Here is an 18,299-nt window from a genome sequence, read left to right as displayed (position 1 = left end):
CGTGTTATAAAGACTGCAAAAGTACTTTTTGAGGGCAAATATTCTTCGATGGTAGCAACAGTAAAAGTCGTGCAAAGTATTTCAAAGAATAACACAATCAAGTAATCAATTTCTGAGGACATTCTCTTTCATGCCTTTCTGTGACTCTTCTAGTCTCTCTGTATCTCTTTTGCAAACTATGATCACACTCTAAGATCAGTCTAAGCTCAGTGTCCACTTCTGAGAACCGAAATGTTGAATAATTGGACGAGTGCAATCAGAAATTGAGACAAGGTCAAATTAAGGTCACCTGTAAAGGTTGCAGAAAGTTTTAGGTTCATTTAGAAATGTCATCTTAATCTTTGACCAACGTTGCACATGTTTCGTCTGAGGTCAGATACTGTATGTTTTATTTCTGCATTGCTGACGGAGAAGAATATTGATTGAACTCCACTCTGGGGATGGAATCTGGACAACAGTTCTAGAAATATTCATTTGATACGAAATACTTATGAATGTTCCTTTCAGCAACCTCAATTTCCAGAGGGACTGGATGCTTCTCATCAGAGAGGAAATTGACACTGACTTGGATTGTAAAGAGGAGGAATAGCGAAGCCATGCAGGGGATGTAAGGAGGGAGGGGTCAGAGAGATTGGGTGTGGGGGGCGATGAGGGAAGGTGGGTCGGCGGGAGGGGGGTGGGGGGGGATGGGTTGTTGACTGTTCCTCATATTTCAAGGGTGGTCCTGCAGGCAGATCCCCACAGCAGACCACACAGCCTTCTGGTAGCCAAAGAGGCTCCCACTTCATCATTGACTGGCACGTCTCATCTTTTCCTCTCTTTAGCCTGATCTGTCACTCTGATTATTATGATTTTTTTCTAATTATTTGGATTGATTTGGGCTAGTTTAACTTGCTAATGTTGATTATGATTTTGTAGCGAACTGAGGAACCGCAACACGACTGGAAGTAGACTGAGCAAATTGTCCACTGAGGGAGGTTTTCACTTGATATCGGTGAGTATTGGCGAGTTTTGTATCAAACAAGAATTACCTGTTTGCCTACATATGTCAGTAATACTATGTAGTATAATCATCACTTTTGTTTTATGGTAATGTTTGCAGAGGAAATTAGTTAACTGACTTGCCATGAAATTGAAAGATTGTTTTGACTTTATTGATAACATTCATGTTTTACTAAACACATGGGGGTTTTGAATGAAGTTTTTAGGTAAAGTAAAACATTTCTTCCATTTTTGTATTTCTTTATTATATTATTATTAAATTTAGACGTTACATTTCAGAAAATGTAAATATTCATTTTGGGATTTATACTGGTGATAATGTCTATAATAGTATAAGTATATATATAGTATAATTTTAGTGAAACAAAGCTTGAACTCGTGATGTAATAGATAAATGGTGTGCCGAGCTTATTAAGCTTTGTTGTGAGCAAAATGGCGATCAGCAAGTGTGAAGTGTAATGAGCGGGAGGCGACGGCCTTGTAGCGACGCGGACGTCGCCCCTCTCCCCCCCCCGTGCGCGTCCTTTTCGACATCACGCCCAATTGCTGTTCGCCAGGACGGCGCTTAATCACTTTGGATGAAAGGAAAGAAACAAAGTAATAACAACATACACCTAGTAACAGCATTAAGGTGTTGAAATGGAATTCAATTAGGCTTAATGTAAAACATTCGGGCTGCACTGTGTGTTGTGGTTAATACGACAGCCTTACAGTTTTACGCTTAGTGCTTGGAATCTCGGTTCCAGCCCGCCTGTGTGGCGTTTGGACGTTCTCCCCGTGCTTAGGTGCCTTTCGGCTGGTACTCTGGCTTCCTCCCCGTGAGCCCAAAACATGTTGGCTTCATTGAACACGCTAAATGGCTGGTGTCAAACTCAAGGCCCGGGGGCCACATCTGGCCAACCACATTTTTTTATGTAACCCGCGAAAGCAAATCATGTTTGTCAACTTCCATGATTCTAGCTCAAATCTTTACCGGAATTTCAAATTGTCATATGTAATAAATAATAATGTTGAGATACTGGCAGCATTTTTTAGTTACCAAAACCCTTTTTACAGTTCTTGAACAATAGTTGAACAAACTATTATCCTTAATTATATAGTTGAACAAACTATTATCCTGACCCTAATGAGGATTGGAAAGATAGTTGTATGTACAAAATGTCATCAACATTTTAGATGTTGATGACATTTTTCCACAGTTAACTGTCTCCGTCTTCGATAAGCAGACCTATTTGCCTTTCCTCGAAAGCTGAGTACCTTTCCATGCTGAAGGATCAAGTCCCGATTGGCCTGATGTCATCAGTCGTAGCCCCAGAAAAAAACCCTTCCAATGCTGCGGTTCCCAAAGAGGTCAGTGCAGATGTGTAGCATTTATTTCGTACTAAATGTATGCTTCACTGTTGTAGAAATGATTTTTTTTTTTCTTTTCATGAAGCACTAAATGTGATTGCCGTGTTACCTGTGTAGAAGGTGACAGAACATGAAACGTTTGTAAAAGAAAAGTTTACTAGTACTTTTCTTTACATTATACTCTAGGTGAACACAATTAAACAGTGGAATTACGTTCAGGATAAGAGCTGTATCAAAATATATGACTTATAAGAACATTTTGTGTTTTTATTGATCCGCTCAGAAAGGTGTTTTTTAACTTTGTCTATTATTGTGCTTGTTGTTTGTGCAGTGGCGTTGAACTGCACTGCATCTAGATATGTTGGTTTCTTTATTTAGGCTAAAGTGCATTTTGTACAGTGCATATCAGCAGCAATAATAAAACCCATCAAAAATAAGCATAACCATCTTTGTAAATGATTGATTTTATATTTTATAATGATGCTTCCACAATTGTAAATATGTGCCTATATAACATTAATGCATATAATAATGTTTTATAATAATGTTGAAAAGTGTGTTGAAATGCCGAAACAACAGTGACATCATACAGGTGGTAGCTAATGGTAACTAATGGGTTATGCACTATATGAATCTACCCCTGCAGGTGGAGCTGATCCTTGTCAAGGAGCAGAACGGGGTCCAGTTCACCTCCAGCACCATCGTGGCTCCGGCCACATCTCAGATCGGCACCAGCGGTGAGGAGGAAAGGGAAACCTGGGGCAAGAAAATTGACTTCCTGCTGTCGGTGATCGGATTTGCGGTGGACCTCGCGAACGTTTGGAGGTTCCCTTACCTCTGCTACAAGAATGGAGGAGGTGAGTTTGACAGAAAATCAGCCTCCTATATTCAAATAGTTGAGGTGGACATGAAAGGCTGACACTGTCTATGTTTCTAGTTTTATTGAAAAGAGAAATGGTCAAGGTGAAATAAAGGCGCAAGTTGTTTCTTTTTTTTTGTAGTGGTGTATCACCTCCTGTCCCCCCCCCCCCAATTCTTTCAACCCTTTCGAGAGATCAAAATAAGGATAAAACAGCAACCACAGCTGCTCTGAATAGATTAGCCCCAACAATTATGGTCACTAATTATAGCTGTTTAACATAGCTCTCTCATTAGATTTAAAAGCTGTAGCCATAGTCCAAGCTCACACCCTGTTCGCAAGGATGCTCAGTGCCTCTAAACATGAATTATTGACAATATGTCTGTTTAGGAAATATAACTAAAAACGTGTCTGTGTGTGTACAGGTGCTTTCTTGGTGCCATACCTGTTCTTTATGGTGATAGCGGGCATGCCTCTCTTTTACATGGAGCTGGCTCTGGGACAGTACAACAGAGAGGGCGCAGCAGGGGTCTGGAAAATATGTCCTATATTTAAAGGTAAGATGGCAAAACGTCCCTAATTCTTCCGTCAGTAAATATATTCCAATCCCCCTGATATCAAAATCGAGATGGCTTAAACTACAACTACTTTTAGAGTCAATGTCACCATAAGGTGCCTTTGAGACCACCTACGCCCCCCCCCCCCCCCCAAAAAATCTGGGATTTTGCATTAAACTTCATATTTATTATATTACTTACAAATGCCATATTTTGCTGTTAGTAATGGGTCTCGATCAAGCTTGTGCTCTTTTTTTTCTAAATGAACTGCATGCAGACAATGTTCATCCAAAGAGCAAAATATGCGCGCACATTTTTGGCTAATGATAGCATTTTACGAGCACATGGTCGACTTTCACTTAGCAACATCCTTCAGTCAGCTCTCTGACTGTGAACTGTTTAACAAATCTATTTAGAATTTCTCAAAGGTTTTCTTATCTTATCTTATCTTATTATTTTACAAGGACAAAGTGGACATGTTCAGCTTCACAACATCCAACTAAGACACATAATATGATGAAAATGAGAAAACTGTGAAAATTGTTAGAGCTCCATTGAAGAAAAATAAAACGTTGGACGTAATGTCACTGAAAATTAGGGATGTTCGATACTGCTTCTTTTTATTTATTTTTTGATGTATACCAGTCCGAGTATTCACTCTTGAGTACTCACCGATACAGAGTAACGATACCACTAGTGCTCCTGATACATAGAATGTCATTTAACACACTGACAGATAATTGTGAACAAAGACCTTGCTTTCTGACACAAATGATGATTCACTAATGCGTCAAACCTGCTGGCAAGGAGGACTTAGTGCATGTCAGGTTTTTGTTTTGTATTAAGTATCGGTGGCTGGTATCAGCAGCCTCCACAAGTACCCGATAACTTGAAATATGGCTGGTATCGTTTCTTACCCCGCAATGACAGGGTGGAGACCAATTTAAGGGACACATGCAAAATTAATAAAGATAATAGAATATAATAATAATAGAATAACAGTTTTTTAAATCAAATAACTTCCCAATAAAACCATGCACACTTATTTTGGATTCACTGTAGCATCATTGAACCACTGATTACACACCCCACAACATCAGTTTCATTATGCTGCTACATTTTCATGATGACCGAGTGATTTTGATACCAAAGGCACTTCTTAGTGATATTGACCCATTTATTTACCATTAAAAAGTATTCTTGTATTGTAGCCCATTGTATTGTGTAGGTGTACCTAATGTCACCCATTTTGCATGTGTGATCGGCTTCATCCATCAATGTCTGCACACGTGCCCATCTAGCTTCCCACTACAGTGTCAACTCGTCGACTTCCCTTCCATACTTAGATGTCCGTGTGTCTGCTTGCCTGCCCATTCACATGCCAGTCCCCCCCCCCCCCCCTTTTCTTCACTCGTCTGTGTCAAGCGCCGACAGGCATTGTTTATCCTCCCCGAACATCAGGTTGTGGTTGCACTCAGATGGAAAACAAATGAAAATTAGGCTTTTAGACTGTTGTCCTGATTGTCCGAATTTTTTATTTATTTTTTGGCAAACAGTGGCTGACAATTTCGGCAGGTGCTTTTCAAAACAATGACGAGGAAGGTTTAGTTTTGAGGGATGCAATTGGTTTGGATTATTTTTATTTACTTAATTTTATTTTTGATTTTCTTTTTTTTTTGTTCTTGTTTGTTGTTTCTATGTATTGATCTGTTTTGTATAAGTATGCACATATCTGAAACTGCCTTGCTCTACAAATATATTGACAGACCATCACCTAGACCATCTGTGGCTTCTCAGCACGCCACCAGACGTGCATCCTGTGTCCAGTATCGTCCTTGTCGGGCTGAAGGTGGCTCATAGCTGTGTATCTGCACTTTGCGTGTGCGTGTGAGAGGAAGCGTGTGTTTGTGAGCGTGTGTATGCAAGCGTGGGCCTCCCATCTGTGACCATGTGCTGTCTGTCAAGATTCCACACAGGACATTGACGTTCTAATCACACACTTCACACGCTGTCCTTCTCTGCCTCTCAGTGGGGGAATGACAGTAATTATTCAAATGCATAAATACACATGCCCATATTGACAGTAATTATTCTGATCAACAAGCTGGTTTCCTCTCAAGATCAATGTATCTGAAGAAAAGGGAGGATGGAGACATGGACATGAAAATCGCATGTGGCGCAACTATTACATTCAAACTTTTTATGAATCACAATATGGCTTGGCTAAACTTTTGTTGGTGTGTACTAATTTTTTCAACATTACTGGAAATACATTTGTTGAAAAAATACTTAGTATTTACAGTATGTCATTGAAAATTGTGATTCTGAAAGCAAACTCAGTTTTAAGATATACAACTACAAATTATTTTTTATAATAATTTAATTATACATATATAAATATAGAAAATGTAAAGTAGCTCCTTGATGTATGTGAGCTACAGTATATCAGGCAATAGTTACAATCACAGTAACATGAATGTTTATATCCCTTTCAAACTCAAGGATTCAAGCACTTTTATTGCCATACGAAAACACATGATATTGCAGAAAATTATATACCCAAGGTCCCAGATTAACCTACAAAGTCTCAAGACTTGTGAAATATAGGTACAATAAAGAATAGGAAAATTAGACAAGATTTTAAAAAAGATAAAAATACGTATTTGCAGTTGTGATTTTTTGCAAAGGTGCAAATGTAGTATTTGGATGCAGCAAAAGTATTTGGATGCAGCAAACGTTAAAATGTCAGAGTCTTAAACTGCACATAATATTGACATATTTTCGTGGTCCTTGTTTTCTTGGATGAATTGGCACAATAATAATAATAATAATAGTAATAATAGTCTAACAGCTCAAGAAAGAAGGTTTCCCTCAGCTTGGTGGTCCTGCATCGGATGCTCCGTTGCCTCCTGCCTGAGAGGAGCGGATGGAAGATGTCATAATGTTGACTTGCAATCCTAACTGTCTGTTTTTGTATTACAGGTGTAGGATTTACAGTGATCCTCATTTCCCTCTATGTTGGCTTCTACTACAATGTCATCATCTCTTGGGCTCTCTTCTACCTCTTCTCGTCGTTCACTGCCGAGCTCCCGTGGATTCATTGCAACAACACTTGGAACAGTCCAAACTGCTCCGACTGGGCTGACAACAGCACAATCAGTGACATTTACAAGGCCACTCCAGCTCAAGAGTATTTTGAGTAAGTTGGCTCAACTTCACCATTTCTACTGTTGTGTGACATTGGATATTTATAACTGTGTATTATTATTTTTTATTTGATAACACCGTAAAGATTTAATGGTCAAGACTACGGCATTATATGCTAAGTATGAACGACATAATGAGTCAATGTTTTTCTAGGAGTGTTTTTTTTTTTTTTATTATGCTTGCAATTAACCCTTATTTTAAAGTGATTTGTTTAAAATTGTGTTGAATTATTCATAAATGTACTTAATTGTGATTCCCCTGGACACTGTAAAGAGATTATTTTAAAAAAATATAATTATAATCAATTTATATTGACATTGTCATGCAGGTATTATTTTAATTACATTATATTTATTATCGTTATTTTGATCGTCATTATCTTGACCTGTGCATCATGCTGAGATCTCTCCAATGTTTATGTTGCCAATTTTTCATTCACATTTTTCTTGGATGTGTTTTCATTTGGCATGCATGTGACCAGGTGCTAGCCAGGTGTTTTCTCTTCCAGTGAGCGCAGGGTCGTTTTGTTGTGACAGTTGGAGCTTTTCTTCAAGCTGAGCTGGAATCGCACCGTGCTATTTGCATTGAGCCACCACAGACAATTTGACGGCATTTAGTGTCATCTGTCAGAACCTCTCTGGAATAATCTGAATCATACCATTGACATCAACACTCTTTTTTTTTTTATACCTAGCTATAGGAAACATCTTGTTTTGTTTGATAAAATTGATTATTTTGTATAGACGCATCATACAGGTTGAAGAGTTTGACTTCGAGAATCCTTTAATCCAATTTTATTTTCAAGTTGCACAAAATTAGGGTCTTTCAAGCAAAGCATCATACTCTTGAGTTTCACCAGAACATTCCTTGTTCCAGGCGAGGGGTGCTCCACATTCAGGACAGCAATGGGATTGATAATCTTGGTCGTCCACGCTGGCAGTTGACTTCCTGTCTAGGTGTGGTCATTGTTCTGCTTTACTTCAGTCTGTGGAAGGGGGTCAAGACATCTGGCAAGGTAGGGAATTGTCATTTCTGATTGTCTTCATTAGAAAAGAAGGACAACGACCTCCTGAATGCTGCCAACGTGGATCCTAAGATGTATGGCATGGTTATGTTGGAACACTGTATTTCTATGTACAATATGGTTAAAGCTGTAAGCTGAGTATTTTAACGTGAACTCACGTGAATGCATATGGTCAAAATCTTGCGTGGCCGTCTTGCTGGGTTTGTAACATGCATCTGCTGTATTCTAACTGTGTGTCTATGCGTGCATGTGTGTGTTTGCCTTCTGTGAACCTCTCAGGTTGTGTGGATCACAGCCACCATGCCCTACGTGGTCTTGACTGTGCTGCTCATTCGAGGGGTCACCCTGCCTGGAGCCAAGGATGGCATTAAGGCCTACCTGTCTGTCGACTTCGGGAAACTCTGCGATGCCAAGGTGAGAGCCAAGTGGAACGCAGGAAACAGGAGTGAGGACGGAGATAGCACTTCAGCTTTTTAAACAAAAATAGGATAGATATAGAATAGAATAGAAATATACAAATGAGCCTATATAAGACTATTTAGAGCAGTGTTAATTATAGTATCTAAGTAGGAAAGAAGCATCAAGAAGGAAGTAACTACCAGTGTAGTGCTTGAATGTTTCACAAAAATTGTCGTTATGCATTAATCTGACAAAATATGTGGACAAAATCTTCTTGAACATCTTATGAAAAAATGTCAGAGGCCCCGTTTTTGGGCTTAGAAACCTCAGGTGGCCATGACCGAGCGGAGAAGGAAGTTAAACAGTCAACATGGCGGCACTCAGTACAACTATCCAATTACTTCTACGATTTAGAAAACAAGTAAATAAAACATTAATGTTTCCATGCAGTCAACAGAAAACCATGTTGACCCATTCCTTGTATTTACTGTACCATACCCATCGGTAAACATGTTAGAACCTGTTATTTACCTTGCTTGCAAACAAGATCCTCAAGTATCTGAAACGAAATACTCAGTTATGGGAAGAGAAGAGTGAGTGAGAAAAAAGACGGAAACACATGGCAGGGAATTGGAGAATTAGATTAGATAGATGCATGGCGCTGTAATTTGCAAAATTACCCCTGTATTCACAAGCGTCTTTCATCTATCGCCGTTGAATGAGTTTCCTGCAATTATCTCTAATAATGGCTTTTTTCCTCTCCTGTGCCTTTTGTTTGCCGCTTCACACAAGTGCGCCTTTTCTGTCACCCAACCTCCCCAGGTTTGGATCGATGCCGCCACGCAGATCTGTTTCTCGCTGGGAGTCGGGTTTGGTGTGCTCATCGCCTTTTCCAGCTACAACAAATTCAGCAACAACTGCTACAGGTAAAGAGACTCGCACATTAAGTTTCGCTTCGCCCAGGTGAATTGCCGTTAAACCTTTGACACCCCCGCTGTGCAACAGACAACAGTAACACGCATCAGCCAGTCCTAATTCACGAAATAATGAATATATTTATTTTTTGATCTGTTTATCTTTCTAGTATCAGATTCTTAACACTGTATCTGCTTCAGGATTCATCCTGGTTCTGTGGTAATACACATTATTTCATTGTGGACTGTTAGAACCCAACCCAACCCAAAAACGCCTATTGGCAGTTTATGCCCGCCTATTCAAGAATTTTGGCGGTTAGAAAATAACACACACATACACTGTTTATCAATTCATATAATTCATGCAGTGGCAGTTATAGCCAACTGACCTTGACCTTGATTGATCAGTTGTGTTAAGATTATCTTGGACTAATTAAAAGGAATTCTGCATTCTGTCTTTTCATATTCAATCTTCATCTGAGCTGATCTGATTTCCCCCCCCCAATGATGCAGAGACGCCATCATCACCAGCTCCATCAACTCTTTGACCAGCTTCTTCTCTGGCTTTGTTGTATTCTCCTTCCTTGGCTACATGTCATACAAGCACAATGTGACTCTGGACAATGTCGCTAGAGATGGTATGCTGCTGTTGGGTTAAATATATATACAGTATGTGTACAGATATGTATATGAATGACTGAAAGAGTCACTGAACCTGAGACTACCTCAGAAAGCGCCGTTGTGCCTTTTAGATGACTGTGCCTCCCTCGTATCAAAAGGGACCTGGAAAGTGAGTGATGTGAATGTCGAGGATGCTGTAAGGGTTCACATTTTAACAACAAATATTATTTAAAACAAATAAAAAATAAAGAAGGTAAGTTGAAAATCTTTTATTAGTTCCTTTGTCGGCACGGTGATCGACTGGTTAGCACATCCGCCTCACAGTTCTGCGTGCCTGCGTAGGGTTTCTCCGGGCACTCCGGTTTCCTCTCGCATCCCAAAAACATGCGTGGTAGGTTGATTGGAGACTATAAATTGCCCGTAGGTGTCAATGTGAGTGCGAATGTTTGTTTCTATGTGCCCTGCAATTGGGTGGCGACCGGTTCAGGTCGTACCCCGCCTCCCGCCCGAAGATAGCTGGGATAGGCTCCAGCACGCCCGCGACCCGCGTGAGGATAAGCGGTAAAGGAAATGGATGGATAGTTCCTTTGTGTTGGTAACCCTCAAAATGTCATAGAGGCATCGGACAGGCAGGTCACTTACATAAGTGCTCTCGGCAGCCTCATCATTGTTGCTAGCTCATAGGTCCAATTGTCTTCTGCAAATTGCACTGTAATGTTGTTTTCAAACACAATCCTATGTGAAAAGACTGTGTTGTAATGGACTGAGACAGCGGCCTTGAAAAGCAGCAGCGAACAATTGGTGTTATCTCTGAACGACCTGAGGTCTGCCTGTCCAAACATCATAAATCCAACTGCTGATACTGTACGTTTACTGTGTCACAGAGGTGAAAGTAATTTAGTTGGAGCACCAAATTTTGATGTGCAACATTCTCACATAGGCATCTTTGCACAGATTTTTCATTTCATCATTACTGCTATCACCAAGACAAGATGCAGGAGTTTTGGGGAAACAGATAGAATGACCCATGGTAATGTAACAGCGGTAGGTTTGTAAAAAGTCTTTAAAACACCTGACAGATGACTGACGCAAAACTTAAGGACTCAGGTAAAAATATAAATCTTGCCCAGCAACCTTCCTGTAAACACCCTTCTTACATTTTTCTTGTCTCGCTCACCAGATGAATTGTGAAAATATTATCCAAAGCTAACGGTTTCGGTAATGGTGTTGATTAATCTCTGTTGCTGAATCGCGGTGTTGGTCCATGCGTTGCTAACCGTCTGAACTTCATTCAAGTTACATTCTTTGCTTGCTTCGAAACTGTTTCTGTGAATTGTCAACAGTTTACCTGAGCTGTCCATGGTGCTGAAATCACAGATGACTATTTTTATTTGTCATACATACCAGCATGATTACATGATAAACTCTATTTGAATTTAACTTCTACAAAAAATTATAATTAATGTGACCAAATTTGAATCTTTTAGAAATTCTGCCTTTACTAACAAATAATAATGGCACTTTCAAATAACTATTGATTTAACATCCTGTAACATACTGTCTGCTGCCAATTTATTTTCTTACCTAACTTATTTTCTTATTACCACTGCATTCTTGGTTATAGTTTGTGTACTGGATCTCAACTGATACTGTAAGTGTAACTACTGTTGTGAATGGAAGTGACGGACAGTGCAGTATACGTGGTGCGATGTCCTGTACTTACTTGAATTGTAATTCATGGAAAATTACCTTATGCCTGTTAACTACACTTACAAGTGAATCTTAGTTTTAGAGTACTTGTTTATTTATAATAATGTTGTTTTTTTTCCCCCATTTCTGCTATTTAGGGTCTGGATTGGTGTTTGTTATTTACCCAGAAGCCATTGCCACATTACCCGGGTCATCAGTGTGGGCAGTAATCTTCTTCATCATGCTTTTGACACTTGGCATCGACAGCGCTGTGAGTATACGGTCGCCTTCCTTTACGGCGACCATCTGACAGCATAATACAATATCTTCCTTATTTTCTGCCTACCACGTCTACAACTTGGGACTTTATAATTGAAGACAGCACATCTGCCTGTCTTCCCATGTCTTTCATGCACCACACTGAGGGTTACTTATACGGAACAGGGATGACGGTCGGCAGTTTGGGACCTGGTGACCATAGTAATAGGGTGGGAGACGGGTTATAACTAGGCACATGGCGTGACTCCTGGAGCCTGGCGCCCTCCGATTTGGGGGATATTTGGGGCACACTCCCCAATTGCACAGAAAAAGTGTTGCAGCATTTAAAAAAAAAAAAGAAGCCAAACAGATCCAGCATTCTGCATGACCAAGCAGACAAACAGGACCGGTTAAGAAAAAAAGGTTTCCATATGATAGTCAAAATGTTTTTTAACGTATTATTATGAATGAAGTTTATAATTGCTAATCTGATGCATTTTCACACGACACAAAATGCATTTCACCCATGGCTTGTCTCATTTTTAACTAACTTTAATTTTGAAAAATATCAGTTTGCCTCCTCCTAGATCCTGCTTATTTTGCTTTGGGTGACGGCAATATCCTTATGCTGTACGTCATCTTTCAAATAACGGTAGCCAATATATTATTATTAACTTTATATGTGAATATGATGATATGACATTAGTAGTGCATTTGTGCAGCAACGTAAAAGCTTCCGTGCGTATTCTCCTCTTCTTCTAGATGGGTGGGATGGAGTCTGTCATTACGGGTGTGATTGATGAGTTCAAATGCCTCCACAAGCATCGGGAGCTCTTCACTCTCTTCATTGTGGTCGCCACCTTCCTCATCTCTCTCTTCTGCGTTACAAACGCAAGTATCATCACACCGACACTGTCATGTTGTGTATTATCTCCACAATTGATTTAATTTAAATTTATTTCTGTAACTGTTTTAATCTAATGAAATGAGAACACTAGGAGTTATGTAAGTGAGCTCTTTCTACTGTAACAAACATTACAAGTGACTTTGTGTCTGTCGTTCCAGGGTGGGATTTACGTGTTTACTCTGTTGGACCACTTTGCAGCGGGGACGTCCATTCTGTTTGGAGTGCTTATTGAAGCCATTGGTATTGCATGGTTTTACGGTGAGAGCAACTGAGAGATGGAGTGATGGGAGAGAGGGGGTGGGGGGGGGGAAGATGATTCATGTTGTCGTGGCGAGCAATGCTGATGTTATATTAGGGCTGTGATGAGAAATCTGTCTGTATGGATGCGCTGTGACTCTATGTGACCTAGTTCCATTTGGCTTAAGTGTAAAGAAACGAAAATGTCAACACACACGAAGGTTTTTTTTTTTTTTTTTTTTTTTTTTGCCTCTTCAGTCTCTGGCCTCCTCAATGTGCATCCTGGCTGGGACATAATCTGTCTATTAAATGATCATTATCATGTTGTCATCTTGTGAGGTCCATTGGAAGGCTCCAGGAAATTACAGTCAATATTGACTCGCTTATTTGGAATATGTCACAGTTATACGTTACAAACAACAAGTTGAAAAGATAAAGAACAAAGTTGTTACTTGCTGGAAATTGTAAGCGGGAAACGAAAACAAGCTTTCATCGTGAAAAGTTGTCAACATTAGATAACAAATGATACAACAGAATAATCATAATCTGACTCATAATTAATAATAAATATGACCTCGTGTGTATTATGCCATTGAAGTCCATATCAATAAAACAAAAGGAATTTTAATTTTCTTTTTTTTGAATTAAAGGAAAAATAAATCTACATACTGAAGGAAAATTTGTTCCAGTGAAATTTTGTGCAATTATTATTATTATTGTTATTTAAACAATTGGAAATACAGGCACAAAGATATGAATATGTTTGCTGCTAAAGATACAATTATTAAGGTTCGATTTCTGTACATTAAGAACCGTGTTGTGGTTTGCAATTGCAGTTGCAATTATTTTGAATCCTTCTGGTCAGCGCTTGACGTCTGCCAGTGTTACTTTGTGTTACCCAGCAGCGGGAATCCCGTTTAGGTAGCTGCGTGTGGGACACAGGGAATTCCCGTTTGTCATGAACTTCTCAGCTGGCTGAGAAGTCAGGTGACCTCAACTCACATTTAGCTTCTCAATTTTACACAGGTCACCCGCATTGTTACATGCAGTTTAGCTTGACTTGTACGCACCACATCTGTACTATATCGCCGTTCTTGTGACTACAAGAGATAGCGAGGTCTTCTCGAGTAAGAAAACTGTCAAATGTATTTTAATTGGCTACAATAATTGATAATACATCTTACATCTGTGTTGTTTTCATTCGGGGTCGTAGTGGGTTCTTTGATTCTGCCATTCAGGATGACCTCACGAGAAGAAAGCCTAATTACCAAATTTTGAACTAGTGGGCTGTAAATTATCTTACCCTACTGCTCATGCACAAACAGTTAAGAACATATATATATATAAATATATATATATATATATATATATTTCTTTTTTTTTTTCTTTTCTTTTTTAAAAAAAAATATATATATATATATATATATATATATATATATTATACAGTGTTTGCATCTGACTGACCCCATTTTTTTCACAGCAACTTGCAAAAATTATCATAAAAATAATCTGAGAGTCGGGGAAAAAAAAGACTGACTTGAACTTGCGTCTCGGGTTACTTTTCACGTGTCCGTCCAGCTCATTGTGAGGACTTAATACGAACGCGGCCTGAGGCGGCGCGGTCTGTAGATTGGCCCACTTTGGCGGGGTTCGACCTTGGCAGGCCTGATAAATCAAGCCTGAGGCCTCGGTGAGCCTTTCCCCCCCCCCTTTTCTCATAGCTTTGACAAGAACCTTTGAACACTGGCCACTGTGGTCTTTCGTTCTGGTGTCCAGCTCAATAAAAACCTCAGCAGCGTGAGATGCCTTCTGGGAAGGAAAGCTGGGGGGGGGTATTGTATTGTATTGTAAATTATAATTGTATCTTTTTTTTTTATATACAATTCTGGAATTTGCTATTTAAAATTTTGTGACACTTTTTGAACATTTGAATTTTAAAGGGTTTCTTTCAAAAGGTTGATGGACTATTTAGCAGACAACTAATGATACTGTGTGCATACAGTGTGTTAGGGAGCAAAAGAAGAGTCTGTTTAAGCTGTTAGTTAAATTGTGCATGACAAAGTCCAAGTAAGATAGTGCTTACAATTTTTTTCCCAGTGAAATTCTCATGTTGAACATGTTGAATCCACGCTGACACGCGGCCTAGCAGTCAGCAGTCTTGCAATAAAATGTAACTCTGAGTTCGTCCTGATGTCAACGCTAGGTCGGTGTGTGTTTTTCAATTTGTCATACACTAAGTTATTGGACAAATTGTGAGTGTTTTGCCGGTGTTCCAGGTGTGGACCGTTTCAGTGACGACATCGAGGAGATGATAGGCCAGCGGCCAGGCAGATACTGGAGGCTGTGCTGGAAATTTGTCAGCCCTTGCTTCCTCCTGGTGAGCATCTCTCCTTGCATCGTTTTGAGCCATCAATTTCTTTTTTTTTTGGATGATCTTTTTCACAGGACGTCGTTGTACAATAATAAATAGGACACATACAATTTGCAGTTTTATGCAAAAAAATAAAAAGAGTAAATATGCTGCAAATTCAATGACTATTTTCTATTCTTCAAACTGTGAAATGTCTTGCAACTCTGTTGTGCATAGTAATATTGGGTAATCAATCAACACAGAATACATGTTTTTGGGGAATGCGAGTTTATCGGATTACTTGAATGCTTTTTCTAAAACAAACTTCTCTCTTAGTTTATGGTGGTGGTGAGCTTTGCGACATTTAACCCTCCCAACTACGGCACCTACACGTTTCCTCCGTGGGCGAACAGGCTGGGATGGTGCCTGGCCACTTCATCCATGTCCATGGTGCCGCTTTACGCCATCTACAAACTTTGCAGCCTACCCGGAAAGTTTTGCGACGTAAGCCCGCGCCGCTGAGCATCTCTGTCAAGTGTCAGTCGTCTTTGTGGAATAGTTACACCCTGCTTTATTTTCTAATAATATATAATAATATATATTATTATATAATATTATCCACCTTTCTACCGGAGCAGAGACTGGCTTACGCCATCACCCCGGAGACAGAACATCATTTGGTGGACAATGGAGAGGTTCGTCAGTTCACAGTAAGTGCTGATTTGTGCTTGTCACATTGTGATTATTGTACTGTATATAACTGGTTAAGTGGTCTGTTGGATGTCGTTAATTTGTTTATTTCATTGCCTTATTTTGTCCCCCCCCCCCATAGCTTCATCACTGGCTGGTAGTCTGAATGCTAAAGTGAAAATCGATAAGAAGGAAGGGGGTGATGAATGCATGCACAGCAAAGGTCTGAAACGTGAAGATGAAGAAGATGAGGTGAGAGGGAGGGGTCGAAAAATTTGAAAGTGCCAGGAAAAATCTTGTAAGAAATCGTAGTGTGATTTTAATTTCAACTGTGTGAAGATGTGCGTAAACCCGTTTTGGTTTGACATCAGTGAACTGGAAACTGGTACTGTGGTGTTTAACCTGCAACTTTTCTGAAAATACAATAGTCCTCAAAGAGATGCTGCGTAACTTTTCAGCTTGTCGCTTATCTTCACTTTGCACGTGATAGTTTTATTAACTTCATATATCTTATAATAATAACTAAAATGTGAGGTAAGCTCATTGTGGGATGCAAAAGGTACCACTAATAATGCTATCATAAATATTTGCAGTAGAATGTATGGTAAAATATTACATTTTGTCAGCATGGATGGGATACGGTGTTCTTAAAAAGCAAAACTATTGGCAGGCATTTGGATTACCGATAAACTTGATAAGATTTTTTTTTTCAAATGATGATAATAGTCGAAAAATGATGAAGTAATAAGAATCGTTTAGTCACAATTTAGGGATAAAACCTGTCAAGTGTTGAGTCGAACATTCAGAAATATTTACAACAAGCCTACATCGTATTTATTCAATTAATGTACTGTCTTCTTATAATGACTGTTAAAACACATGCAACTGTTTACATTCAAAGGCTTTACAGGAAAGCAAGTATATCAACAAAAAAGATTGAGCTTAAACAACACTAAAATGATCAAAAATACATACATAGCACAATATCAAATGTCATCCAATATTAGGGCAACACTGAAAAAGAAAATACTGTTATACTATAAGATCATAGAATAATGACAATAAAGTTGAAATATAGATTATATTTCAAGGGTCACCAATAGAAATATACGAATCATATTTCAACTTTATTGTCGTAATTCTCATCATTTGTAAGAATACAGTAACGATTCTGCAAAGAAATGCAGCAATATTATCAGGATAAAATCATTATATTATGAGAGGGGAAACAAATGGTAATTTCCCCAAAATTAAATTGTAATATTACGTGCCTAAATAAGATGAGGACTATTGAGGAGCATGTCAAGTTCCAATTTTGAATGTTTGGCACACGGAGAGCATCATAAGTCGCAAGTTTCACACGATTCGTGTCCCGAGACTGAATGGACACGAATGGGCTCATTTGTGAGGAAGTCACAATAAACGTCATAACCGACTGTCAATATAACAGAAATATATATGACTGTAGCATGAAATATGATATCTGCAACCGTACTTTGTTGATATAACACACCCATCAACCAGACTGTTGATTTCCACAACCAAAGACTCCCAAAACTCCAGATTGAATTTTAACCGAGCTCCTGCATTCTCGCGGTGAATTGTTAATGTTGAATATTCCAGCTCTAATTTGAAAAGTGTATGTTTCGATCAAAAGAAGCATGAAGCATTTAATTGTACTCATCGAATAACATGCCGGAGACTGTTTAAAGGCTGCTCTTTGCTTGTCTGCAAATGGATGGTGTGAAATGTAAATGATGGGGTCACTTATGTATATATATGTACCTATGAATTCATGTGTCGATGAGAGATTTTATTGTATTGTATTTTATGATAGTTATGATAGATGACGAGTTTATTCACGGTATATACAGTATGTATGTATAGAGTATTTACTTTGTTACTGTGAAGTTGATACATATTAGCCTGAAGGATCTTAATGACAATTACATGGATAATCCAAATAAGCTTTTGTCTGACCTAAAACCTGAACGAAATCCTCTTTCAAATATTTCAACTATGACTTTTTTTGGGTGGTTTAACATTGTGCTGCATTCAATCAACACATTAAAGAGTTCAAAGGTCCTGAACTGTATTTTGTCTTGAGATGATTCTGACTGACTTTCACAACGTCATCAAATAAAGTTACGCAGTAATTGTGCACATATACGCTTACAATGTTACATTTTTAAAAAAAAATAAGAAATTCACAAACTCATATTATTTAGATTCACC

General features: G+C 38.9%; 1 protein-coding gene across 3 annotated transcripts; it reads left to right on the top strand.

The window, feature by feature from the left end:
* The first annotated feature begins 735 nt into the window (after positions 1-735).
* slc6a3 (solute carrier family 6 member 3) lies at positions 736-18,095 on the top strand. 3 transcript variants are annotated; one of them, XM_061675228.1, is made up of 17 exons: positions 736-797; positions 919-994; positions 2,275-2,352; positions 2,999-3,209; positions 3,637-3,768; positions 6,751-6,967; positions 7,852-7,990; positions 8,279-8,413; positions 9,221-9,324; positions 9,826-9,950; positions 11,781-11,893; positions 12,643-12,771; positions 12,946-13,045; positions 15,301-15,401; positions 15,711-15,878; positions 16,013-16,084; positions 16,207-18,095. In XM_061675228.1, exons 3-17 carry the CDS (start codon positions 2,296-2,298, stop codon positions 16,228-16,230), a joined length of 1,827 nt encoding a protein of 608 aa, XP_061531212.1. In that variant the 5' UTR covers positions 736-797; positions 919-994; positions 2,275-2,295; the 3' UTR covers positions 16,231-18,095. The 3 variants fall into 3 exon arrangements, with proteins under 3 accessions (XP_061531212.1, XP_061531210.1, XP_061531211.1); XM_061675226.1 differs by having other exon boundaries at positions 758-994; positions 2,252-2,352; XM_061675227.1 differs by having other exon boundaries at positions 758-994; positions 2,229-2,352.
* Positions 18,096-18,299: the final 204 nt, after the last annotated feature.

The sequence above is a fragment of the Phycodurus eques genome, chromosome 4, assembly GCF_024500275.1.
Source record: "Phycodurus eques isolate BA_2022a chromosome 4, UOR_Pequ_1.1, whole genome shotgun sequence".
NCBI lineage: Eukaryota > Metazoa > Chordata > Actinopteri > Syngnathiformes > Syngnathidae > Phycodurus > Phycodurus eques.
The sequence above is the reverse complement of the archived record's forward strand: the minus strand, read 5'-3'. Positions and strand labels throughout refer to the sequence as shown.

Bases quoted from the DNA above. Each gene is read 5' to 3' on its own strand.
- slc6a3 (XM_061675226.1), top strand. From the start codon at position 2,266: ATGCTGAAGGATCAAGTCCCGATTGGCCTGATGTCATCAGTCGTAGCC. The intron at 7,991-8,278 runs GTAGGGAATTGT...TGAACCTCTCAG, and splicing joins GGGTCAAGACATCTGGCAAG to GTTGTGTGGATCACAGCCAC. The intron at 16,085-16,206 runs GTAAGTGCTGAT...CCCCCCCCATAG, and splicing joins GAGAGGTTCGTCAGTTCACA to CTTCATCACTGGCTGGTAGT.